Here is a 27,257-nt window from a genome sequence, read left to right on the forward strand (position 1 = left end):
TAAACCACTTCAGGCCACACAGGATCTCTCTGCCTTTGTCTCTCTCCTCAGTCCAGGTCCCTGTGAGGAATGCCCACATCCACACATTTGTTCAACTAGAGAGAAGCCAGCAACACTCTGGGCACCTGGTTGGCACTGCCTCACGTCATTAAGGTCGTTCCAGTCACTTCCTCTGCTCTGATTCCGTGCTTAGTGGAAAGAGCTCTCACAAAGAGCAGCCCTAGAGGGCAGGCAACCCACTGACAAGGGGACAGGGTTTTACTTTCTTTTTAAGTATTGCTTGAAGTTCAACATAAGTGGCCTGCTCCTTAGAAAGAATTCTGGTCTAAAGAAAAGCAGTGGTAGGCCAACCTGGCTGCACATGGGACAGCTACGTGTCTGAGTTAAACCAGCTTGTCCTGGCCTGTAATAAGGGAAGCGATGACCAACGATCCAACAAAGACACCAGTTATAGGCATCATGTCCGTTGGTCACTCATGACATGGTTCACATAAAACCCCAGGAACGCCATAAAGGATGGTGATGATGTTGATGAAGCAAACCATTGATCTTGACTTGAAGGCACTGTGAATGGAGGGTCTTGAGCTCCTTTGTGACTGTAGGCCATGGCTTTATATCTTCCCAGTTTCAAAGTTTCCTAAGCACTAGACTATACCCTCTAGCATTTTAGTCTCCTAGTGATGCTACAAGCCTGATGGGAAAGGGACATTTGTTAATATTTCACTCAGAAAATAAAAACAAAAACAAAATGGAGATCTGATAGATTATCCAAGGTCACAGAACAAGAGTTGAACCAGTTGGAAATTTCATGGGTTTATTAAATGGCCATACGTCGTTTGTTCTCCAGGTAGGGGGAGAGACCATGTGTATTAGAGTCAGGCAGAGCTCTTTTCAGCTCACAACTTGTGCATGTGCTAGCCAGCCACGGGAAAATAGCATTGCTCATTTCTCTAGGCCTCGTTGTCTTGTCTGTAACATGGGACGACGGTGCCGGATACGCTATGCCGTGCGACAAGTCCATGACTGAGATAGAGTTTTAGAGATTGATACTGCGCCAGAATATAGGTTAGGCACATGATAAAGATGCAGCTTCCGCCGCCTTGTTCTCCTTCTCCTCCTGCTCCTCCTACTCCATGCTAAGATGTTACTATGTACTGTTAAGATGTGCCCTAGTGACAGCAGTTACCCAGGTACTAATGTACAATACACCTGGCCCCAAACTGTCTTCTCACTCCATGGGATACACTACACTACATTATTTTCCTTTCGCTTTGCTACATATGTTTCCTTCCTTTCTTTCTTTTCTTTTCTTTTTTCTTTTCTTTTTTTTCTTCCTTCCTTTCTTCCTTTCTTTCTCTCTTTCTCTCCTAAACAATTCCCTGGTCTTCTGCCATGCGTGCATAAGTTCTACTATCTTTAAATACTCCCATACTGAGTGTTGTATTTTTATATCTCTCCTATTATCTGCCACTGATGTTCACCAGAGCAGCACAGGCCTTAGGGAAAGGATGGGGAAGTCTAGTCATTCTTGAAGAGGAATCTAGAGTTCCCCGTACTTGTCTTAATTTTGTTTTCTTCGGTTTGCATATTACTGAGCCCAGAGAATAAATTCTTCATAGGTAAGTTGATTAATTATAATTGTCCTTTTCAATGTTTTGGGGTGAGTTGGAGGCCCCTGGAAGAGGGAAAAGGACAGAGGACCCTTGCTTTGGCAATTCAATGCTTTTCACTGTGGAATTAATTCCCTGGATAAATTGGCAACAGGCTGAACAGGTTCATCTAGAGCTTTGGCTCCACTGTACAATGCACTTTATAATCTTAGGGCAGTCCTCCCAATGCACAGGTTCCCAGGCCCTGGGAGGACACAGGAGCAGGGCAGGCATTGTGCACAGAGCTAAATTTCACAGCTGTCAGGAGTCTGAAGCATAGCCACTACTCACATAGGACAAACCCTCCGCAGACCTTCAGAGGCAGGATGGCTGATTCCCACCACCTGCCCTGTCACATTCCTCTGCATGGCCCCAAGTCATTCCTACTGATCCGTACAGTTAAGTCTCTTGAAAGGACAACAGGTAGAAACCACTGGTTGTATGTACACGCATAAGGGTAATTTCCAAAACCAGAGAAGAGGGCCTTACAGCCAGCATGGAACCTTGCTTTCTATGGTCTGTTCCATTCCTCCCTCTCTGAACCACACACTGAAAGGTTGGAGGAAAGAGAATCAGCAAAGTCCCCCAAACTCTAAGGATGCCCAGTCATTGACCATCGGGACTCAGAGATGGGGCCAGGAAGGAAGAGCAGCCCAGAAATGAACCTCATGAATGAAGACAGACGGATATTGTGGTTATACCCAGCGTAGGACACTGAGACTGAGCTCAGTTTGCTTTATCTTTGCATCTCACATATGAAGCTGCATATATCATTGCTTAGAATGGCCAACAAGCCATACATTCAACTAGTGACTCATTGAACTGGCAGCCACAGGATCCAAGTAAAGTGCTTCTTTACTTCCCTGATGCCTTCATATGTGAAACCAGAATAGCCAGATGTGATAAATAGATCCTCTGGCTGTTGCCAATGAACTACTCCATGTCCTATGTACTCCCTTCCCTCCTTGACTCAGTCTTAGCCACACCCCTAATTTTGAATGATGGGACATCAGGCAAGTAAAGGCTTCAGGGACAGCATGTTGGGGCTTATCTACTTTGCTGAGAAAACCATTCAAGGAAGGCCAACTGAGAAGAGAGAGACCGTGATACTAACTACATGGAAGAAGAAGGAGGAGGAGGAGGAGGAGGAGAAGAAGAAGGAGAAGAAGGAGAAGAAGAAGGAGAAAGATGAGCCATGCAAGCACCCAGCCAACAGAAGACTGGGGTGATCATCTTTTTATGGAATTGTCTGGGAAAAAACCAAACCAAAACAAACAATAGCATGTCATGGAAGGAGCTCGAAAATGGACAAGTGCTGCTGGTAACTTAGGGTGTAGATGCAGGTGAACCTTCATGGTGATTTGCCACTCTGCATTCACTTAAGAATCAGCCTCAGGACTCAAGGGCCACCTTTCCTGGCAAATGGAGAGCCTCACAGAAACCCACAAGGGAACACAATGCCAAGATGATGGGGAGCATCCCTACATCACAGCTCCTACATATGTGTGTCAAGGAATGAACATTTCAGAAACAAGAGCTGAAGCATTGGAAGAGACGGAGTTCCAGGAAGTCTGCTTATGAGAGATTCTCTCCTATAATTAAAATTCTGGAACACTCGTCACACCCTTGAGGTAGAGAAGACAGAGGGAAGGGGGAGTCAATGTAGTAAGGGAATGGGGCTTCAGGTCGCCGATATCCAGAGATGACCAAGACCAATGAAAGTAAATGACATGAACCAACTTCTCAAGGGACTGAGCAGTCAGTCACCAAGCCAGTTTATTTTCCACAATGAGAACTACTTCAAAACCACAGCCTTAGGCTCTCTTGGGGGTTAGGACAATAATTGCTCCAGGCAAGCAGGTTCCTTGAATCAATGAGTTTCCTATGTGGAAACATGGGGAAGAGAGGGAAGGCAGAGAACTCTGAACATGGAGCCCTGGGGCTGTGCTAATGGATCATCACACTGGCCTCCTTTCTTATGCCTGGAATCTTCACCTGTTTCCAGTCAGTGTGCTTGCTCCTCATCTTGTGGATTGGTTCACAGGGCGGTGGAGAAATTAAGTTAAGGAGATGATAGCTCCCCCTCTCTCTGAAAAGAGCATGGAAGCTCTCCTGTGTGTGTGTGTGTAGATTAATATGGGCATCTTCTCTGTTTCTGAGACAGGGTCTCTCACTCACTCTAGCTCACTCATTGCCTAGGCTGGCAGCCAGTGAGCTTTTAGGATCTCCCTATCTCTACCTTCCCAGTGCTGGGATTACAGGCCCATGCTGCTCTGGAGGCTGTTCTCCCTCCCTGCCTCCCTTTTCATGTTGATGCAGGGGAATCCAAGCTTGTATCTTCATCCTTATGACCCAAGTGCACTTTAATCCACTGAATAATCTCTTCAGCTTCCAGCGAGTCTCTTCTTTTCTGAGAAGCAAACCCACTAAAGGGTTGGGGAGTTCATGAGGGGACCACTGGCTCCAAGCTCACCTCAGGCGCTTCTCTGCACTCTCCTTCCAGTAACAGATGCCCACATCAGCTCTCTCTGTTACTGGGTTTTGAAGTCCAGGCTTTGTTTGCTTCTAGGGCAGCCTTTCCCTGGTATAGCCAGGTCCTATCCATCACACCAGCCCCAGCCCAGTCAATGGCATGCAGTGGTGCTCACTGAATGTACACCACATCCACCCCAGAGGCTTGGGGGCTCATGTTTCTGGATCTGGCATCACAAGAGCATCTCAGAATGTCATCTTACCATTCACTTTGCCCAGGTGTTAGCAGGAGGAAATGAAGGCCACGGGGCCAGCTGTCCATTTACCTGGAAACTTCTGCTCAGAGAAAGAGTCAGGGCTACTTATCATGAACTTCCAGTGCCCTTGGCCAGGGACCGGAATTTCCTGAATTTTAGATTTCTCCTCTCTCCTTTCTTATCTCTCATTTTTTTGGTAGTGGGGCGGGGGAGAGGCATCCCAGTAATATTTGCACCCCAGGGACCCAGTCTATGTTCGCAAAAGCCTTTCTGTCTCATTGAAAAGCTTCTTGCAGACCCGTCCCCACAGGTCTGAGGAGACAGCTCACTGCGATATAGAATTAGCTAGACATGGATAAGGCCATACATTCAACCATCAGTACTGCAAAAACCATCCCACATGCTCCTCCACGGGACAGGGGGACTTAGTGCTGGATAGAAATGTGTAATTGGTGGGTGGGTGGGGGGTGGAAAGTGGAAAGAGAAGTGTGGAGATTCGGTTCATGTGTCTCAGTTCTCCTGCCTGGTGAGGCAGAATGCCTACATTCCAATCCATCCACTCCATCGCGGTGTTCTCCCCCACACCCTCAGCACCAAGGTCAAAAAACTGGCCATTCCACAGCTTCCAATAGGCCAGAGGGATGTGCTGCAGCCACAAACAAGATTCCCCTAATCTTTTAACAAAGAGTTTACAAATTTATTTTAATTAGTATTCAGACCTTCTAAGTTAGCCCAATTACAGCCATGCTGGGTCTTTTAAATACTAATATTCATTCCGTGTGTAAGTCTCTCCTGCCATCCTTCCATTGCAAGCAAATGTCTGTCTTGTTAATTCCCTCGGACAGCGTGGGAGACAGTTCACTTCAGTCAGCAGCTCCTGTCTCCATTTCTCGTTTTTGCACATTGTTTAGAATTCAGGAAAGTTGATATTTTAGGTTGGATATGCAGTGGGGCTAGAAGGAAAGTACTAAGCTCACCAGGAGCGAGGAGGAGAAATATCCAGAAGTCATTCGCTTCAAGTCTATCCAAAACTTGTCCTGGGGAGCTTTAAAAACATTGCTAGCCAGGACATCGCCGGGGGGGGGGGGGGTGGTGGTGGTGTTAATTTAAGTCCAGAATGCCACTTGGCCATCTTTTTGTTTTTTCTTTTAAAATCAATTTATTTCCACATTGCAAACCACTGACACGAATTTCTCATTGTTCTGCTCACTCTGGGGGGCGGGGGAGGAAGGGCTCGCACGCAAAAGGAATCAGGGTGAGAGTTAGCGCGAGTTATTCCCAGCGCAAGGCAGTGAGTGAAGCAGGAAATCTGGCACCTGCGCTTTTCGCAGCCCACCAACGCCGCAAGGGCCGGAAAAACAGCGCGTGCGGCGATGCTACACACGCAGCCCTGGGGGGGCGGGGCGGATGGGCGGGGCAGATCTGGGCCCCGCCCCTGCACGCCTATCGGCGCGCGGTGCGGGCCCTGACGTCACTCTTGTCAGGGCAGCGGCACATGGACTGCCTGATGCGCTGAGCCCGGCGCCGCGGGGCCGCGGAGCGCGGGGAGCAGCGGCCGCGGCGGGGAGGGGGGTGGGGCGGGACAGCACAGCCTGCGGTGCTCGCGCGAGGGGCCGGGGCCCGCGCTTTGCCTTTTCTGCTCATCTGCAGCCGTCTACGTTTTTAAAAATTCTCTCTTTCCTTTTCCCCCCCTCCCCTCCTTGCAATTTTGAACATTTTGCAAGACTGAGTGTTGGAGGCAGGTGAGAAAGCATCCTGCACTGGGTCGGAGGAGTCCGCGGCGCTGGATGCGCCTTCCCTGGACTGTCGGCATTGAGAACACGAAAGTTTTTTTTTCTTTTTCTTTTTTCTTTCTTTTCTTTTCTTTTTCTTTTTTTGATATTTGTATGCTGATGTATTTACAAAGACAGAAGTGATTTTTTTCTTCCTTGTCTGCACTGTTTTTAAAGCGAGTACTTTTGGTTGGCAAAGGACGGAGGAAAAAAGGCTCATCAACATTTCGGGGCGGCGATTGGCCTTCTTTTTAAAAAGACAATTGAGTGCATCACGATGGAGAAAATGTCCCGACAGCTCCCCTTGAACCCCACCTTTATCCCGCCTCCCTATGGCGTGCTCAGGTCCCTGCTGGAGAACCCGCTGAAGCTCCCCCTTCATCCTGAAGACGGTGAGCGTTGCCTCGGCAGCTGGGCTCAGGGAAGGGACTACACTCCCAGGGACCCCCCTAGTCGGCCGGGAGGGCACCAGCATCTTTCTTTCCCTCGCCTTGCCTTAGTGAAATTGGGAGGCTCACTCCCTCTTTCTCCTCAATGCAAAGGGGATCCCTCCGGGGCAACATTTGAAATAGCGCTGGGAACCTCGCCGTCCTTTCTAGGTCTGTCCTGCAGCGCAGGTGACAGGTGAACTTGACAGGTCAGGATTGCTGCTTTGAGTGACAGGGTGTGCGCTTGCCTGGGAGACTAGTGTCTCTGGGACTGGAGAGGAGAAAGGGCGGGAGGTGGCTGGTTGGAGCCTGGCAGGGGGGTGGGGGGTCAAAGTAAATGGGGGTTCTCACTCGGCGGCAGCCTGAATATTCGGATTGTGTTACTGTTTTGTGTTGTGAACTCACGCGGCATGAGCGGAGAGGCGCTTTCTCCCGCAGACCCGCAATTCACAAAGCGGGGTGGGGGTGGGGGGAGTGGTCTGTCGGCGGGAAGCGGTGCACGCCTCCAGCGCTGACACTTTCCCGGTGCTCTCTTCCCGGTGGGAGGGGAGAGCTGAGCAGGCTCACGTGTAACCGCGTGCAGGAGCCTCCTCTGGCTTGAGCCCTTTCTTGGTAAGTCTCAAACCTTCTCTAGGCAACCGTGGCTTGGAGCTGAGGAGACGGTAGGGGGGGGGGGTATGGTGGGGAGTGTGGAGGGGAGGGGGGAGTAGATGCATGTGAGACCTAGCTGGGAACGCATCTGATGCCAGAACGGGTTTGTGTTTTGGGCCGGTGCAGTTTCTTGCCTTTGGTGTTATCACAGTGACAGAAGCAAATTATGCTGCTCCTGCATAAAATCTTGAAAAGATTATTTGGCTGGAAATAGCTTCGGGGTGTTTGCATCAATTTCCCTGGGAGAGAACGCCTGTTGCATTGCGAGAGTTGCTGGTGCTTGATTGCGCGTGCAGACCGCCCCCCACCCCCAATACCCTCCCGCACTGTTTCTTAAGGAGTAGCATTTGGGAGAAATCTGCGGATGCGATAGGCTTTTGTGGTCGATGTTTTAAAGCCCAACTCTAATGAGACTGCGGAGGAATTGAAGATTCCAATGGGTGGCGGTGGGGCTACGTTTCTCTAATGAAAAAAAAAAAAAAACAAAACAAAACTCAAATTCTGTAATCCCTGATTCCACCCACACCTGAATATTGGCAAAATGCAGACAGCTCGGTAAAGACCAATCGGGGGTGCTGTATTTCCATGCAGGAAATAACTGCAATCTTGCCCTCAGAGAGTAGAACCCAGCACCTTTGCTGTAGTACTGCCTTGTGATGGGGTGCATAAATGTTTACTTTCTTTTTGTAAATTAGGTAATATTTAAATGTTTGGGGGAAAAGGAAAAAGAACCCACCTTCTAAAACAGACTTAGTCCTCTTGAGGGTTCTAAGCGAATGGATGAGTTCGAAAGTTCTTCACCTCTACCCTATCACCCCGGCCAGTCCCCCCCTCCCCCAGTCTCCTTCTATGGTAAGATCGCACCCTTATCTTCCTTGTTAATGGGGGATAATTGTAGGCTTGCAAGTTTATTGAGATAATACATGGAAAGGAATAACGCAGAAACAACACAGTATTAAGGAAAGGTGGGGGCGGGGACTGCTTACTAAGACTAAGCTTGCATCCCCTGGTTTGTAAGTCGGAATGACCTCAGATTCTTGCAGTCATCACTTTCTGAAAGGTAGAATCATACCAAGTTATCGGTGGTCCCCTAAAAAAATCCCATCATTTGTATATACTCTCCGGTGTTATTTTCCCAGTATAGATTTCGGTGACTTATCCCTTCAAATAACACACCAAGGAAGGATTATTCTCTTGTTTTCATTCCAGATCAGTCGGTAGCCCCGTCCTGTCCTACAGACCAGAAAGCTCTTTCTTTCCAAAGTAAATAGGAAGATGTCGAAACTCTAGATCCACCAGAGACAGCAGCCAGAGGCCTCGGTGCCCCCAGAAGTCATTTTGTAACCGATGGCAGGAAGGCTGGTGACAGACTGACCCCTTTTCTTTTCTGTTTTTAAAAAAACAAAGCTCACCTTTCCCTTTTTCTTCTTCAGCATTTAGTAAAGAAAAAGACAAAGGAAAGAAGCTGGACGATGAGAGCAGCAGCCCGACCGTCCCCCAGTCCGCCTTCTTGGGACCCACCTTATGGGACAAAACCCTTCCCTATGACGGAGATACTTTCCAGCTGGAATACATGGACTTGGAGGAATTCCTGTCAGAGAATGGCATCCCCCCGAGTCCGTCGCAGCACGACCACAGCCCTCACCCCCCTGGCTTGCAACCAGCTTCCTCCACGGCGCCCTCGGTCATGGATCTCAGCAGCCGGGCCACAGCGCCCCTCCACCCGGGCATCCCGTCTCCGAACTGTATGCAGAGCCCCATCAGACCAGGTAAATTCTGGAAGGTTCACTCGTGTTAGATGTGGGGGACAAGGCGGAAGTGGGGCGAGTGAGGTTGGCAAGAGTTGGAGATCTTAACACACATTTCTAGAGAGGAGCCCTCTCTTCCTGTTCTGAGGAGCCTTCCTCCTTTAGAGCATGCGTAGCTCTCACCTGCAGAGCCAGTTAGAATACTCTATGGACCTGCCCTTAAGAAGCTGATGTTTTCGGTGCCTGGGGTTTGAACCCAGACTTCATTTTAACCAAATCCCAGGGGAATTCTGAGTGCTTGATTCGAAGGCTATATAGTTTGTGATACTCCAGCCTGGAGTTAATGAATGGGCTAATGGGTTAATGTAAAACAAACATCTATCCTATCTCCTACCGCCTTCTCCTGGTCCCCAAACACAAGGGTAATAGAATCTCGCTGGATAATTTGGGTAGACCCCAGAAAGTTAACTCATATCCATTCTTCTCTGGCCTAAAGGGGTCACTATGAGTAGACATGCAGGGCTGTTCTTTTTCTTCTTTCTCTCTTTCTTTTTCTTTCTCTCTCTTTCTCTCTCTTCCTTCCTTTCTTTTTTCTTTCTTCCTTTTTCATCTTCTTCAGTCATTGACTCAGACCAAGACTGTAAGTAAATGCAGGTCTTCCTATTGCCTGAGGCTAAGCCTCCTTTTGCTTAGCACCCTGTGTCTGTGAGCCAATCTTCCTTTATATGGTTTTCAGTGTCATCCCATATCAAGGCTTGTGCCCACATAAAAATCCAGCCATGGTGGCACATTTGTAACCCTGGTGCTAAGGAGGTGGATACAAGAGGATCTCTGGGGTTGGTGGACAGCCAGCCCAGGCCACTCAGACACACATGCACCCACATGTACACACACTCCACCACCCCCCCCCACACATTCAAATGGGCTCACACATATACACAAATAAATGACGAAGAATGTTGAAAGAGACGACATAGAAACATCACCGGGAAAGAACTATGCTTTAAAAACCCATTGCCAAGTGGGCAGGGGTAAGGCCAGACTAAGGCAGCCCTGGATCCATATCATTCATACGCCGTAGCACAAAACAAGCAGGAAGACAGATCATTGTATGGACAGGTAGCGGGAACAAAGATTCATACGGATAAATTGACAGGAAGGTCACTGATCGGAAGGCGCTTAGCTGCAGGGAAAGACAGCAAACAGGACAATGAGAGACTTGTATTCACAGTTTCTGCTGAACTCTGTGCCCTCATGCAGAAATTTCTGTCACACGCAGAACTGGGAAGGAACTGAGAGGAGGGAGGAAGAGAACCCCTACTTTAATAGGTTAACCTGGAGTTCAAGTTCACCCTTTCATAGAACTCTGGGCTTTCAAATCTATTTTACGCCATCTCCAAAATCCACTTTAGTTGCCACAGGCTCTATTGGAATGAAGCTTTAGCCCCCAGATATCCCCAGAGGCGACATCACCCTCTTGATGTGAATTAGATGACCTGCTACGAGGAATGTGTAGTGTCAATGTCTTTAGTTTCTTCACTGGGGGAGGCAGCTAGCAAAATACATAGCCTCTCCACGCCAGATGTAATGATGTGTCACGGGGAGGGAGCAGAGTCCCAGAGAGTGGTCACCGGCATTCCTACATCCTATTGAGTATCTAAGTGACTGTAGCAATGACATAACCTCTTGGAGCCTCACTTTCCCCTTTAATAGGTAGATATCGTTTCGATTTGATGGGGCTATTTTGGTAAAGATAGATAATGTGCCAAGGTCAGATGGCTAGCTTCGGGTGGTCTGTTCATCTGAATGGTTGTAGCTGTCGCTAACTTTTACTTGTATGACCATCCTTGTCACATGAAATAACTTCCTGAAGCCACTAGATATGGTTACTCAGCCTCCCTTGGAGAGAAACAATAGGAGATTTTGTCCGGTGAGCATTGTCTAGGGTGTTCCTATTGAAAGTGAAAAAGTAGGATCTTCCAACTTGAGGCTCAGTCATTTATCAAAGCTCCTTAGAGGCCAGAGTGGTCTATGACTCAGGTGATGCTGATTCCCCAGTCAGAGTTGCTGTCTGTAGCAAGGGACTCCAGAGTGTCTGAGTAGCATTTTATTAAGTTATAGAAGATACCAAAGGATCTGAAAATAAGCCCTCCACTTAAATATTCTTTAAAATGTAGTAGAATAATATTGCAACACGGCTTTGTTCTTTGAATTGAAAACCAAGTGATACTCCTGCAGGAAAAAAAAACAAATCAAAGCTCTTTTTTCAAATGCCAATAGATTAAAAAAATTTGCATTCTGTCATTCATACAACATTGCTTATGATAAAGATTATACTGAGAAATGAAATTTTAGGGCCCTTGATGGATGTGTTATCTCAAACAAGCCAGAAAAGGGTGAAAGTTCTTGACCATGCTGCATAGCTCACAGGGGTGACCACAGTAGAAACTCTCAGTGAATCTTGCGGAAACGGAGTCTTCAGAACGAAAGAGCACAGATGTAGCCAGGGGCATTCTGGGAACTGTGATTTCAGTCTCAACTGAGGTCTCTCAACCTTGGCATTCTCCCTTGAGGGTAAGTCTTGTGGTGTGTGGCCTTGTGGACTAAAGGAAGTTAAGGAGCACGTCTACTCTTTTCTTTAGATGCCAGGGACACCCACAACCCAGTTGTGGCAAACACAAATGTATTGAGTCACTTCACGGTGTCCCCAGGGGAGTAAAATCACTCCTAGCTGAGAATTAATGTCCTGGACCTTCACCTTGGTCAAGCAAAATCTAGACTTAATTTAGGCTACTATCCTACAGAAAGGCTCTTCATACCCTATAATAATCTACGGCGAATGTTTTGAGACAGTTGAGAGACATTGGGTTGCCAAGAAAAAAAAAGTCATATATTAATAAGAGTGTTCTGCGCTTTTAGGGGATAGAATGGAGTTACCAGGGTAACCAGGGGGATAATAATGCCTCCCAGTTCAAACGTTTGCCCTCAACGGCTTGCTCAGTATGCGGCTTTTGAGTTATGCTCAATAGCATTGTGTCAATAGTGCTGCCTGTCTGGGTGAAAGGTACTGTGGGAAGCCAGACTGAGAGTTATGCAGAATGAGGTCTACCTTAAGGGTATCTTGGAATGGCAAGGCGAGCATAGTTGTGCATCTTGGAAACCATGTATCATGACTGCTCCCCCAGAGAGACCCTTTCCCTATGTTACACATTCAGATCAGATTCCTCCATGCAGGTGTGTGATCAAAGAATGACCCAGTATCTACAGAAATGAAAATGTTCCCACAGACCTATGCTAGAGACGAGTTGAAGGCTCTGGTGGGGATAATGCCACGGGTTGTCCTGTCCTTGAGGGGGAGGGTGGGGGGGGGGGGTCTTGGATGCAGGGACTCCAGGGTGTCTGAGTGCAGCACCCTGGCTCTTCCCAGACCAGCAGGAAGGTAAGACTCATTCTGTAGGTTTTGGCATTTGCATGTCAGATTGTATCAGAGGTCGTGGGGAGAGCATGCTCCTGGAGGTGGTATGCTGGGTACTAGGAAAAATAAGAATCTGTTTGCCCTAAGACTTGAGTGACTGCTTTAAGGACAGCTGTCCCTTTAGGGAAAGTCATCTGTAGCAGACAAAGGCAGAGATATTTTTAAACCCTGTGCTTATAAAGATGGATTTGAAACCATTTCTTCGTGTGTGTGTGTGTGTGTGTGTGTGTGTGTTTAAATAGCTTTTGGGTGCTCTGCCACTTTAAGGCCCAGATTCAACTGAGAATTGAGAAGGGTTTCTTTTTCAGTTCTGAGCCCAGGGACTGGGCTATGATGGAGGCCAGGCACACAGAAAAGTGAAAACCCTTCCATGTGGCCACACATAGGAAGAGGAGGACATTGAACAGATGGCAGTGAGAGATGGGGACAGGGGTACTTGCTGTAGGTTTGCAGCCTGGAGTTTGTGTCCTCTTCCCGCTTACTGTCCTTGGTGGTAGGGCTTGGACATGGGAGGGGATTTCCAGCTGTGGGATCTGCTTAATGATGTGGGGAAGCTCTGTGCAGGTGGATTCAGGACCATGGGAAGTCCCACAGAGGAAAACAGGCGAAGCTCACTTTAAGGATCTGCAGGTCATTTATTTTCCCGCCCAGCACATATCCACCTGCTAGCTGAGATCCCCATGAGTCATGGTGAGATCTATACCACATCGAGAATCCTAGGAGTTTCTACTGCATTTGGATCAAAGGAATCCTGAGGGAGAGAGAGGGAGGGTGGGGAGAGAGAGAGAGAGAGAAAGAGAGAGAGAGAGAGAGAAAGAGAGAGAGAAGAAGAAGAAGAAGAAGAAGAAGAAGAAGAAGAAGAAGAAGAAAGAGAGAGAGAGAGAGAGAGAGAGAGAGAGGAGAGAGAGAGAGAGAGAGACCAGTTTATTCTAAATGTAGTCTCTTAGATTTCCTTATCTTGTCTACCATGTCCTGGGAGGGGACAGGCTTCTCCTGTTCTTATGTCCTGGTTGCTGACATATACAGAATAGCAATCCCTTGCCTGTGACAAGAGATATTTGGGGAGGAAAATGGAAAGCAAGACATCTTGGTGATAGGAATGCAGGCTTGGGGACAGGAGGCTGAGATGTTCATGCTAGACTCACTCTTGGCTTGCTAGCTCATTTTGTGTTTGCTTTTATTTTTTTTTTAATTAAAGATTTATTTACTTTATGAATGTGAGTACAGTCTCTATCTTCAGGCACACCAGAAGAGGGCATCGGACCCCATTACAGATGGTTGTGAGCCACCATGTGGTTGCTGGGAATTGAACTCAGGACCTCTGGAAGAGCAGCCAGGGTGCTCTTAACCGCTGAGCCATCTCTCCAGCCCCTTATGCCTGCTTCTTAACCTCTCCAAGCCTCAGTTTACTTAGCAATAGAATGGAGGCTACAAATGCCATCCTCTCCGTGGAGTTTCATCAGGCTTAAACAGGATAAAAAGCGGCAAGATACAGTGTCGCTTCCGGTACAGGAAAGCTCACTGTCCTTATGAGAGCAGTGACAGGGTAAAAAAAAAAATGGCTGGGTTCCCTGTCCCCGTTCTCCATTTTGGGATTTGTTCATCGAGTCCTCTTCCCTCTGCAAAAATAGGACATGCTTCTTTTTTTTTTTTTTTCCCTCCCTCAGCTTGCCCAGCAATGATTCTTGTCACAGGTCTGACCTTTCTCTCCCTCCTTTCCCAATGTTAACCTAGCAGTATTGCCCCTGGCTTAAAGACTCCTATTCTGCCTGTGGGAAAGAACCCAGCATCCGCCCCCCACCCCCACCCCCAGCTCTCCTGGGAGATGTGGACACCCTGGCAGCCTGCCTACAGGACTGTGTGCTCCAGGCACGTGGCCATGTCCTGTGGAGCTTGCTCCACTCTGGGTGGCATGCTAGCTAGCTTGTTCCCCCCTCCCCCTCCCTTTCTCCCCTCCCTTCTTCCTTCTATTCCCAGGAGAATTATAGCAAGTGCCAGTGAGCAGTTGTAATCCTGACCCTGGCATGATGAGGAAGCTGAGCTCCAGAGGAAGAGATAGGCCAGGGAAACCTGTTCTCTCTGGCAGCATCCAAGCCAGCCCCTAAGCCTGGCCTCTGGCCTGCCTCTCAGAGGCCCCATCTCCTCTCTTTCCTGCACCGTGGCTGTGGGCAGGATTCCTGGAGGCCGGCTGCTGCCAAGGGTCTTGGCAGAGCATTCTCAGTTCAGCGCTGTGCCTACCAGACTAGAAAAATAGCACTAGAAAGACAGAATTAGGTGGAGGAGAGGAAGAGGTGGTGGGGGAGTCGGGAGACAGCCTGGATGACATCCTAATACAAAGCCCCAGAGGGTGAGGAGACCGCGATGATTTATTATGTGTCTCTGATACCTCGCTTCCAACTAGCGCTAATCACTTCTACCCAGGAATCATTTTTTATGTCTTAGCAGTGAAAACGAAGGGGAGAAGGAAGACGGAGGAAGCAAAAAGATGGAAAAATGCATTAGCAGCAACCAAAGGGTGGAGAGGGACTGTGGTACGGAGTTGGGCTCAGCAAGATCAGGCATGCAAATATTTAACCATTTTCATTTCTTGTGTTTGACATTCATAACCCCTGTAAACATCCTCACCTAAACCGAAGAACACCCGCTTTTACCATAAACTTACATTTCTTAAGATAGGTGATAGCTCACCATACATCTCGCGTCTCAGGGATGTCCCGGGTTGAGATGTGAATATCTGCATCCAAGGCAGCAATAGCTTCTAGAGTCTGGCCTCCCACCAACAGAGCCAAGTATGAATCCTGATATGAACACTACTGGGCTCCCACTTGCTCTCAGGTAAGCCATTGAAGTGATGGGAGCGTCTGTGTTCCCATCTGGAATTCTGGAATAATTATAGGATCTTTTGTGTAGAGCTGGTAAGGTCATGTGAGGCAGTGCGTGGTAGTGCATAAGCACAGAGCCTCATGCACAAGAAGTACCCCTAACAGCCACTGCGAGCAGTATTCCCAATTGCCAGGGGCTGTCACTCTTTTAGAGGACTGAGAGAGGTTTGATAACCATCCATCCTCTTGACCAGAGTTCAGGGCCAGGGCTGGACTTCTCCTCAGCTTCTCTGGTTACCTGGCCCCCACCCTAGCCTCTGGGTGACCTGTCCTCACTCACGGGATTAAAACCCGAAGCAGGCAAACAAAAGGCATCTTGAAGTTCTTGCTTAGATTTATCTCCTGTGAGCTATTCGCTAGTAAACCTTTCAATGCCGAAGCCTAATTTTTTTTTTCAGTAAGTTCTAATATGGGCGCTTGACCCCAGCAGAGAAGAGAGTCAGGAGGCGTCTTATGATGTTGGGAAAGGAGAGTTTTGGTGATTTTCCCTGGCAACCAGCAAAACCATTTATTAACATTTCAAAAGATAAGCCCCCTCCCAGTTTTCTTCGATGGTGTACATCCTTGGGCTTCCTGAACCTTCCTTATGCGAGGAAAGCCCAGGAGAGACACCAGCGTTTCCCACAAGTCAGCTCTGCCGCCTTTCTCTAGGGCTAAAGGATTAGACTGGAAGAGAGAAGGGTGTAAGATCCCCGGAGCAGAATGGACAGGCCCAGAAATAGCACCTGGCTTTGCCTTGTTTCTGTTGTGCTCGTGGGGGAAGGTAGATGAGGGGAGGGAGGATTTTGGTGTCTACAGAGGGTGGCCATTTCAGAGGGAAGTTCAAACTTGCAGGCACACAGAGAAGTGCCAGGACAGACTGTGTTCTCAGTGCCAAGTGGCCAGTTTATTGAGACCTCAGGTGTCTATTGAAAAGAGGGAGGTGACACGTTCATTTCGTAGGCACGGAAAACATTTGAAGCTATGGAAGGGACTGGTGCCAGCCCTTGCTCACAGAGCTCACAAGGGAGCAGCCATTGCTTAGGGCAAGGGTGCCCCAGGCCTGACTTCCTGGAATTGCTGAACCCAGTGGCAGAGGGGAGTTGGGGGCAAAAGAAGTAAGAGAGCCAGGTTAGAGAGAGTAGGCAGTGGGGAACAGAGCTGTAGAGGCATGAAGCCCACGGTGTGCTTAGGCATCGAGGTACAGACTGAGTGTGGCTGGTGCAGAGGGTTGAGTTCCGTGGTGGTTGGTGATAAAGGCAGCTTCATGTATGCCATGCTTCAGAGGCCGAGCTGTGTTCCGGAGGCAGTGGGGAGCCATTGGAGGTTCACGAACAGAGAAACAGTGTGTGAACGATTCTATTTGGGTTCAAGGTTAGAAGGGAAACATTTTTAGAAACTTGACAATAGTTTCCTCTGGCAAACTAGGATTTCCTTATTTTGGAAAGTAAACTCTTCCTCCAACATCAAACAGATTTTTTAAAAAAACAACACAATGTTCTGATTGATCGAGATGAAGTAATTGAAAACATGGGGTTTAAGTTTCACTTGTAAAGCCCGTAATTTTGGTGATTGGGGGAAGCACTCTCTGGTGGGGGAGATAGTTGTAGGGATTTGAATGGTTTAGAATTTAAATGTCCAAAAGCAGAGCTGGCCTCATAGGAGTAAAAAATAGATTTTAATAAACTCGGCCCACTAGTGTTCATTGCTTTTAAATGCCTCTATTTTATACGGCTCACTAGGTTTGCAAACCAGTATGTTGAACCAATATTCATGAGCTTATTTGTGTGTGTTTGTGTGTGAATATGTGTGTGTGTGTGTATGTGTGTGTATGTGTGTGTTTGTGTGTGTGTGTCCATGCAAGTGTTGGAGGAGCGATTGCCTGAACGGTACAAGCCGTCCTTGATCATAAGGATTAACTGTAGCAGTAGTTTCAAGCTAAAAATACTTATTCAAGTTTCTGGCCAGGTTATTAATTTTACTTCAGAAGTGAAGGGATCATCACTACTTCATGTTTGCTCCCTTCTCTGAAACCAGAATGAATGTACCTCTTGCTTAAAGCCTGCATATGTATGAGGGAGGTAGGGTAGGGATTGCTAGAGAAGGAGGCTTGGTGGGAGGTGAGAGGCGAGGAGATGGGAGATAGCTGCTGAATGGTACATACATGAAATGAGTCTGCACACTAGTGTGGCATTCCGGGAGACTGGAAGATTTACGACAACCCCAAAACCAATTTCCTTAAATAAAAAATCAACTAATGAAAGGCAGTTGTACAGTTTCCCTTCCCGCTGCATACACTGGACAGTCTCAGGGATGTTGGCAGAATCCAGGCTCTACCAGAGAAGACGTCATATAGCACATACGTCTCCACTGGCATGCTGTGGGCACAACTTCTGTGACTGACTATAGATATGAAAATTTTCCAAGATGTTCACATTCTTTCTCCAACTTTAACAGATATCATTGCCATCTGAGAACGCCAGCTCCCCAGCCTCATGTTCTTACCTGAAAAAATAATGACTGGTCACACCAAGTCCCTAAAGGGTTCATTTTTAAAAGTTGAATCTGCAATGTTTCTTATTGTTATTATTGATGCAAGAATGCTTCGGAATGTGCAGGTCTTCTAATGAGGTATGGTCTGCGTCTAATGGAAACCCCTTGGCATTCCACTCTCCCCTCATAGACCTGAGATTCCTAAAAACCAATGAGTATGGGCTCCAGAAAGATGCTCATGGGACCTGCAACACTAACTCTTCTGTGACAGAATGTTCTTGCACAGAGTGGAATTGCATAAATGAATCGGCAGAAATGAGCGCTTTGGCAGAACTCCTTGAGTGGGGAAGAGAGATGTTTGCTCTTCTAATTAGCTCTGGGTAGCAGTCTGCTTTGATGTCTTTGCTGAGGAACCCAGACAGAGGTCTCCTTACAGGTCTGTTTGAGCTGCCACACTTTTAAAAAGTGTATGTGTGTGTGTGTGTGTGTGTGTGTTTGTGTGCAACAAGATGGAAGTCAGGCAACAAGCCCAGAAGTCATCCTCATGAATATAGTCCACCTCCTCTGAGACAGTCTCTTGTTGGCCTGGAACTCATCAATTCAATTTTGCTAGACTGGCTGGCCAGGGATCCCCCTGTCTTTGCTTTGCCAATGCTTGGATTACAATCACACACCACTGTTTTTTTGCTTTTTGTTTTTTTGTTTTTTTCAATGTGAATTCTGGGGATGCATCCCAGATCCTCATGTCTGTGAGATAAACACTTTACTCAGGCCCAAAGCCTGCCACTCTCAGTAGGAAGGGTTAAGGATGCTGTCCAGTCATGCACACCAAATGGCTCTTGAGTTGAACTGAGTGATCAAGGAAAACAGAAAATTTGCCAGTAAGGGAAAGGATGCCATGGGGCTCTGACCAATAGGAAGCCCTTTGTAAACCAGATGAGCAAGATCACCCAGGTACACCATAGTTAGTTTACCCAGGATAGAGATCACCATACCCCAAGGAATTATAGAACTCTCTTAAGGACGTGGGCAAAGAAAGCCCTGTTCTTGCCAATGAAGACTCAGTTCACCTTATTCGTTATGACAAGGGCTTAAGACCATACCTTGTCTTTTGTTCCAGAGAACTGTGAACCAGAGGAAGAAGTGCTTTCTAAGTCAATTTTATTGTGCGCGAGCACGCGTGTGTGCTGCATGCAAGCCCGTGAGCATTTACTGTGTGCCACAGTTTGCGCTTGGAGGTCAGAGGGTAGCTTTCCTTTTCCCGTGTTCGCCCTAGGAACACACTCCTGTTGTCAGACTTGGCAAGTGCCTTTACACAGTGAGCTCTCCTGCTGCTGAAAAGCCCTGGAAAGATCCCAGGGGGAAAAGGTAGAAAAGTAAGAAAGAGGAGACTGTGGGGAGAAACAAGGCCTGGGTAGACTTGCTGCAGATGCCGGCTCCGCAGTGTGGACTTCATACAAACTGCATAGGTTTGGTTTCATTACAATGGAGGTCTTTATACTAACCCACATTTTCAGGGAAGATGAGTGTCACGTTTCTTCATAGAATCCAGGGTTTAAATAGCCAGCAACATGCATGGGAATGAATGCTTTTTAGAAAGGGTTTTTTTTTTTTTTTTTTGGTTTTTCAAGACAGGGTTTCTCTGTATAGCCCTGGCTGTCCTGGAACTCACTTTGTAGACCAGGCTGGCCTCGAACTCAGAAATTCGCCTGCCTCTGCCTCCCGAGTGCTGGGATTAAAGGCGTGCACCACCACGCCCAACAAGAAAGTTTTGATCAATATAAAAGTACATTTCGTTATTAGCTTATGAATGAAACTCACCCAGCTAGAGAAGGCCAGCTAATAGTATCCAGTTTTATTCGATCCCTTAGATGTTTTGGGTGTACTGTAGCTGTGGGTATTTTATAAACTAGGCATAGGGAAATGTTTCAGCCTGCTTATGTCTGTTTCATTTGTTGACTTCCAGTTTATCTGGCTGTAGCATCGCATTGACTTAGATTTTATGATCATTTGCTCTCCGACCAATGATACTGAAAGAATTTATATTCTTTGTTTTCGTATGTGTGTAGTATGTACATGTGTCCATGTCTCTCTGTGTGCACATACACATGTATATGTGTGTACCTTCCTCTGTTGCTCTCTACATTATGATTTGAGGCCGGGTCTCTCAGTGAGGGTGGAGGTCACTGATTCTGCCAGAGTTGCTGAGCGCTGAGTCCCAGGGTCTTCCTGCTTCTGTGGTCCCGGTGTCCGTTACACGCCTGACTTCTCCTGTGGGTACTGGGATTACTCGCTTGGTACCTTGTGCTGGCATAGCAAAGGCTTTACCCACTGAGCCATCTCCTTTGCCATTTTATAAAGAAAGGTACTATGAAAACATAATTTGGGGGCCACATTTGACTTGCCAGAGCAGGAAGTAGCCTTTAAGGACTTTAAGCAGGGGCATCTACATTGATGTTCTTAACCTCACATATGTGTTAGTCGGGTCAAAGACCACCGGATACAGCTGTTTCTGTGATTGCACTTACCCCTTTGCCCGTTATGATCTCCAGCTGCCCCTCGAATGCCATTTTCTGCTTCTATTCCAAAATGCCAAGTAAGTACATTAAAACTAAATAGGTGATTTGTCATCAGAGAGGACACCATAGACAATTTCCAGAGACAGTGGTTTGTTTGTTTGCTTTTGTCTTGAATTTTGCTAATGAAAACTCATCTGTCAGAGCATCTGCTCCGTCTTCCCCTTGTATGAAGAAGGGATTGTTAAACTTCTGCCCTTGCCTCCACTGCTCCCCAACAGTGTAAGGCTTCTGCCTTTTATTTCCTGCATTGTAAGGGAATGGAAATAGCTACTTCCAGAACTCCTGATTTGTGCTCTACAATCCCTATCTTTCTTCCCCACTTCCCCATCATTACCTATGGATTCTCATGGGAGAATGCAGCTGTTCAGGAGAGATGCTGGCTGGATACTATTCCACACCAGTTGGGCCAATATATGGAGGAAAGGCTTATGAAGGGGCTGCGAGTGACCATGAGTGCATTTGCACCTGTGGAAAGATGCACACGTTGGCAGTTCTAGCCCTTCACAGACACCACCAGCTTTCCTGAGGAGTTCCTCTAATCAGCATAGTTGGCAGCTGCAACTTTTCTCTGTGTCCTCTACCCTGCCATCTGACAGAGTGTAGACAGGAGAGAGAGGTCCGGGTCTCTTCACTCTTGAGCCTTTCAACGTGATGGAAGATAATGGGATATTCTCTTCTGCCTTCCTTTTAGGGGCACCTTGGAGTCACAAAGGAGGGAGATGGTTGCTCTCTTGTTGGGTGGGGGCTGTGACACTCTTAATGGGAATACCAAGTAGAACCATGGGTTTCCAATGCCAGCATCTCCACTGGTCCCTTGCTCCCTTTCTTAGGAACCTCTCAAATACTATTGGGGAGCACCCAGACAGACAGAAATGTGACCAGGAAAAGCACCGTCTTTGTTTTCCTCCCGCAGTAGAGATGAGAGGGTCTTGTCATATTTCTTGGTTTCTGTCATGTGCTATACATGTGGATAAGTAGGGTGATGTAAGGCTAACAAGCAAGTCACATGGTATTGCGGCATCAAACCTAACACGGTGCTCCCCTCTTAAGATTGATATTTCATCCCAGCTAAAGTGCCCAGAGCTTGTCTCCCATTCTCTTCTTTTATAAAAGAGTAGGTACCAGCCTCCTAAATTTAAATCAGCTAAACACAGTATGGAATCATTGCCATGTGCATAAGGCCTTTTCTTCCTCCTCTCTCTCTCTCATTCTCTCTCTCTCTCTCTCTCTCTCTCTCTCTCTCATTCTCTCTCTCTCTCTCTCTCTCCCTCTCTGTCTCTCTCTGTCTCTCTTTCTCTGTGTGTGGGTGTGTGTAGGCACATGTAGAGGCCAGAGGTTGACCAAGGTGTCTTCTTCAACCACTCTTAATTTATTAAAAATTTCTTCCCTCATATATTACATCCAATCTCCCCCATCTCTTCCCCAGATCCATCCCCCCATCCCTACTCCATTTCCTGGGACATCAACCAAACACAGCATAACAAGCTACAATTTGAACAGGCATATAATGTCACATCAAGACTGGTTGAGGCAACTCAGTAGAGGGAATAAGGTTCCACAGTAGGCAAAAGAGTCAGGAACAGCCCCACCCCACCCCCACTTGCAGTTAGGATTTCCTTGGGATCATTGAGCTATTCAGCCATAACCTAGGCCACACCCCTACAGGTTCCTTGATTTCCCAGGTTCCTCCGAGTCCCAGTCAGTTGATCCTGTGTTCTGGTGTGTCCCTGACCCCTCTGGTTCTTCCAATCCTCAGCAGGACTCCTGAGCTCCATCTAATGTTTGGCTGTAGTGCCCTGCATCTGCTCCCATCAGCCACTGGTTGAAGTCTCTCTGGTCTCTTTGATGGTGAGTCTGCTAGGCCCCACTTTGCTGAGGCAGGGTCTCTTCTGAGCCTGGAGCTCCCCAGCTTGGCTACTTTAGGTAATCAACTTGCCCAGTGGGTCCCATTTCAAGAGGGGCTGATGTGCCTCTCAGGATTTTTTTTTTAATGGGGTCACTACTGATCTGAACTTGGGTCCTCAGGCTTGAAGACTGAGTGCTTCATCCACTAAGCCATGTAGTCCAGTAGCTCTCCATGACACACTTAAGCTGGGGTGTGTGTGTGTGGGGAGAGGAGTGCTAAGGACTTCATGTAAAATGTTGGTGCAGTGATTCTCAACCCTCCAATGCTGTGATCCTCCAATACAGTTTTCCGTGTTGTAGTGGCCTCCAATCATACAATTATCTTTGTTGCTGCTTTATAACTGTAACATTTGCTACAGTTATGAATTTCAATGTAAATAGTTGCATTTTCCATGCTCTTCTGGGGGTTCACCAACCATAGGTTGAGAGCCACTGTTGTAGAGAACTCACTCATACTAAGCATAATAGTGGTTCTTAGAAGTTAGTCTGTTCCTAAGAGGGTGGAATGATGGGATGGCATTACCAAAATATGTTTTCTTTTACTCTCCATCAGCCCTTCCATCTTGACTACAGGCAGCTTAAAAATGAATTGGGCATACCTTAGTGGCCAGAAACCATGGCAATCAGGATGAAATCACTATCAAAGCAGAAATATCAAGCTTTGATAAAGCCATCCAGGGAAACATAGTCCTAAGAGTGTCCACACACTCGTCTGGACCCTTATGCCACCAAATTAGACTGGGTTTGAAATCAGAGCTCTTGCCGGAAGCCGTGAAATGTTGATCCCATTCTAAGCCCCGGTCTTCTCATCTAGACATGGTGGCCTGCTCACAAGATTGCCATGAGGGTTAAGTTACGTTAAACATGATATCCGTGAAACAGCCTGGGGCTGTGCCTACTTAGGAGTTGCAACTGTCATTTTAAGTCAGAGTCAGATGTTTAAATGAGACTCTCTAACATGCATTTGTGGCTCCTTGCTTTGGAGTATCCGCTGCAGGCTGCCAAGGCTGAGTCTTCACAACTTACCCAATACTTGCTTGGGGACAATGAAGAGATGGCATGTGTAGTTTTCCCATGTGACTAGTTCACAAGTATCCTCTCATGCTAGCTACTTGTCTTAGTTAGGGTTTTATTGCTGTGAAGAGACAACATGGCCAGCAACTGTAATAAAGGACAGCATTTAATTGGGACTGGCTTACAGTTTCAGAGGCCTAGTCCATTATCATCATGGCAAGAAGCATGGCGGGAGTGTCCAGGCAGACAGGGTGCAGGAGAAGGAGATGAGAATTCTCCGTCTTGATCCAAAGGCAGCAGAAAGGGACTGTGTGCATGTGTGTAGCTTGAGCATATATAACCTCAAAACCCACCTCCACAGTGACCCACTTCCTCCAGCAAGGCCATACCTCCTAATAGTGCCAGTCCCCATGGGCCAAGCATTCAAACGCAGGAGTCTGTGAGGCCCAAACCTGTTCAAACCACCACAGCACCTCTCTGGGTTTTACTTCTATGTCTATAAAATGAGAACAATGTCTGTTGTCCTCGTGTATGTGTTACAGATGTTAGATAGCCAATTAAAAAGTGGACCAAACAAAAACTCAATGCAAAGTTCAAATTGGGCTGGCTTTATTATTTCTACGGGATCTGAAACAGCAACAGGGAAAACGTGTGACAAAACCACTTCAAAGGTAGCTGTAGCCACGAAGAATGAAGGACTTGGAGTCAGCCAAGCTAGGCTTGGCAGGGGCTGTGGCAGGATGAAGGTGTGTGTTTTGGGACAGGTGACCGCTATACTCAAGGTCCCCACTGCTGTTGTCTGTGAAATGAAGGTACTGGTTGTAGCTTTATGACTCTGTGTGTTAAGACTCCTAGGAACTATGAACACTATTTTTTTTTTCAAACATGGGGCTAAAAAAAAAAAAAAAAAACACACAATTGTTTTTTTAAAGCCTCCTGGAGTCATGGTGCCAAGGAGGTGGATTGAGAAGCTGACCGCCTGCCATTCATAAGAGATTATGGTGTTTAAAACGAAAGCGTCAGTGCCAGGCGTTTGACACCATTTGAGGTAGGCAGACAATTAAAATGGGTTGAAAGCAATGATTCTTGATTCTGCATGAGAACCGCTGGTTCCTTCAACATTCCAGAGTGACTCCGAACCTCACTTATCTGTCTGGAATCACTACTCCGAGGGTTGGCTATGTGAGCAGTGGTTTGTCAGCCAGACAGCATACAAGACAGTGGTGTGCGTGTGAAACACCCCCAAGGCCACAGCTACCTCTTTTGATGACAAGTTTTTTCCATCTGGGCTTTAGCTCCTTGGTGTGTCTGGATGCCGGCTTTCTGGGACTGTTCATGATGTAAGTTTCAGCTCATAGTCTAGAATGTCATCCTGAAAGATGATGAGGCTCAGCCCTGATCCATGGAAAGAGTTCTGGGATTAATTAGTAATGTCTGCCATGCTTAGGTGTGGCAGGACCAGTGTCACATATGTGCTGTCCCTTCAAGGCAGGTTGGGAAGCTCCTTTAGGGATATGTACCCTTCACCAGGCAGGAGATCAAGGATTGGGGCCAGTATTGTTTCCGGTGTCCTGGAAAAATGTTTTTCCAACCCTCTGGCAGGTTCTGTTTTATTCTCTTGGGGGAGGCTCATTCTAGTTAAGTGAGCAGACAGAATGGAAGAAAGGAAGTCTGTTGATCCAGCTCCACAGTCACAAGACAGGAGCTGCAAGATCAAGAAAGCTGGGAATTCTACCATGTAATTCCACAGAAACTCCAATGACGACCAGGCAAGGTGCCCCCTGGCCCAGCAGAGGCAACCACAGACCACAGACCACAGACCTTGCCGGGCTGTGGCCAGAGGTCATGACTCCAAATTCCCTGGACACAAGTTCCTTGGTAGGCATCCAGTGATGGCCCTGGAGACTTTGCCAGTCTGTTTAAAATGGGGGTGCCTCTCAGTTATCTGTGCCGAGGAGCAGAGCATCTGAGGTCTGTTTCTTCCAGCTCTGGAATGCGATTTATGCTTTTGTACTGTTGATCTGCTTTCTCCAGTGATGTTGAGTGGTTCAGATTTAAAAAACAAAAACAAAAACAAAAAAACCAGTGGAGAGGGTGAGGAGTGCTTTTTTGCAGCTCTTAATGTGTTTTTCATAGCCAGCCAAATGTCTCTGAGCCATCTTCCTTTAAGCCTGTGAATAGGTACCAATAGGATGTCTACACCTGTGTTCTATTGTGCTTTTACTACACGCTCTCTGGGCTTCTGGTCACTGTGTTACAAGGGGTGGATTCTGAAACGTGCTCACGGGCAGTGTTGGGAAAAGGGGCCAGAGGCCACACACTGTCTATGAAGAATCTACGAAGGACCTCACCCACCCACAGAGTAACCCCTGACTTCCTTTGTTCCTCCAGCTTCCTGTGTTTTCCAGTGGCTGCACTTGAGCTCTGCATACAATTAACTTTCAATTATCCCGAGGCTGATTAGTCCGTTTGCAGATTAACCCAGGTGAAGGCTCACCTGGGTCTGCGAGGTGCTCTTCAACTCAGTCGATCTGATCTTGCTGATTAATTAGTTGGTTATGGCTGATTGCCTGCTCAGGGAGCCTGAAGCACTGGGACTGGGCTACTCAGAAGAGGGGAGGCTGATGGAGGGACAGCTTTGTCTGAGCCTGTTGAATCTTTAGATTTTCACAGACAATCATAGAAAGCTCCAAATTCTCTAGCCACAGCCCCTGAGAGGTTCAGATGTGCCCTGGGGTCCCGCTGCCTGCCGCTCCACCTTTTGTTTCAACCAACACATTTTGCAAATTGGGGGATTTAAGTTGACCACAGGGTGCTGTGAAATTTGAAAGGCATTGCAATTAGAAATCTAATATGTTGAAAGTAGGCCCAGTGTACAGCAAAGGGGGCTGCTGTCCCCCCTCCCTCCTCAGTCTGTTAACTTCCTCCAAACGTGTAGACTGACAGCCCCCCTCCCCCAACACCAAGCACTCCATCCCATCAGAGGTCTGTAGAGGTCAAAGCCATGGTGATAACTGGGGGTGGGGTGGTGGTGGTGGTGGTGGTGGTGGTGGTGGTAAAGAAAGGTAGGTTCCAGAAAATTCTAGTCTTCCGAAGTTTAGGATGTTCATGATGTAGATCTCGTTGTTGTTCTCCCTCGCAGAAGCTGACCACCTTTGCCTGAGTCTCCCTTGGGTGAAAGAGCAGAGAGATATTTACTGGCCATACCATACACAAGGTCAGAATAAATTCTGTAACCTGCAGTCAGTCTTTCACCATGTTAGGGATCATCTCAGTTTGGGCAACAGATAACTCCAGTCTTATGGATAAACTTCGAGAAAGTGTCCATTGAGGACTTGGATGTGGGGATCATGGGGGCTGGGGGAGCACGTGAACACCATGTTTCATGGGGTTCTGTAGGTGACCCCTGACTGCTTCAGTAACACTCTCTGGAGCCCCCCGATGTGTCTTCCCCTCTGGGTTCTCATTTCACAATTCCCAGACCTTCATGTCATGGCTTAGTTAGCACCATCACCTCTTGCTAGCCAGGGCCCTGGGTTTCTTTGGTCCTTCGTGTTTTCCCAGGGCAGTCAGTGTGTATGTACAGTCTAGAGATCACATTCTATTAACACAAAGAAATCTGCTTGGGCTGCCTGGTTTTGCAGTCACGTGGAGAGCAATGTGTTTCTTTGGTCCGCCAGCCTGCAGCTCTCTGTGCAAAATACAGCAGAGGGCTGGGCACTGGGCCAAGCTTACATTTCACTTAGGAACACACTTTCGAATCACTCCTTGGCAGAACATCCCCGGTGGTGTCTATTTGGGGAGTAAGTTAGAGAAGTGTTGTTTTTCTCTCATGAGTGTCAGGAGATAGGACCTTCAGAACATGTTTTATTTTCCCTGTCCTCGCATCTTCAGGGTGCCCAGATAGCAGTGGGATCCAGGAAAAGGCAGCAACAGCCGCAGAGAGAAAGCCC

The 27,257-nt window shown here is 47.4% G+C and overlaps 1 protein-coding gene across 6 annotated transcripts in view; it reads left to right on the forward strand.

Annotated features, from left to right (window-relative positions):
- The first annotated feature begins 5,871 nt into the window (after positions 1 to 5,871).
- The window catches only part of Hlf (HLF transcription factor, PAR bZIP family member), a 55,619-nt gene continuing 34,233 nt past the window's right edge, over positions 5,872 to 27,257 (forward strand). Inside the window, exons 1-3 of one of the 6 annotated variants that reach the window (XM_085829675.1) lie at positions 5,872 to 6,542; positions 8,663 to 8,998; positions 26,447 to 26,521. In XM_085829675.1, the coding sequence (XP_085685801.1) occupies positions 6,428 to 6,542; positions 8,663 to 8,998; positions 26,447 to 26,521 (526 nt within the window). In that variant the 5' untranslated portion in view covers positions 5,872 to 6,427. The other 5 variants (XM_021177294.3, XM_021177295.3, XM_085829674.1 and 2 more) reach the window with 5 other exon arrangements.

Source organism: Mus caroli, unplaced genomic scaffold (assembly GCF_978045245.1).
Source record: "Mus caroli unplaced genomic scaffold, Mus_caroli_1 scaffold_13, whole genome shotgun sequence".
Classification (NCBI taxonomy): domain Eukaryota; kingdom Metazoa; phylum Chordata; class Mammalia; order Rodentia; family Muridae; genus Mus; species Mus caroli.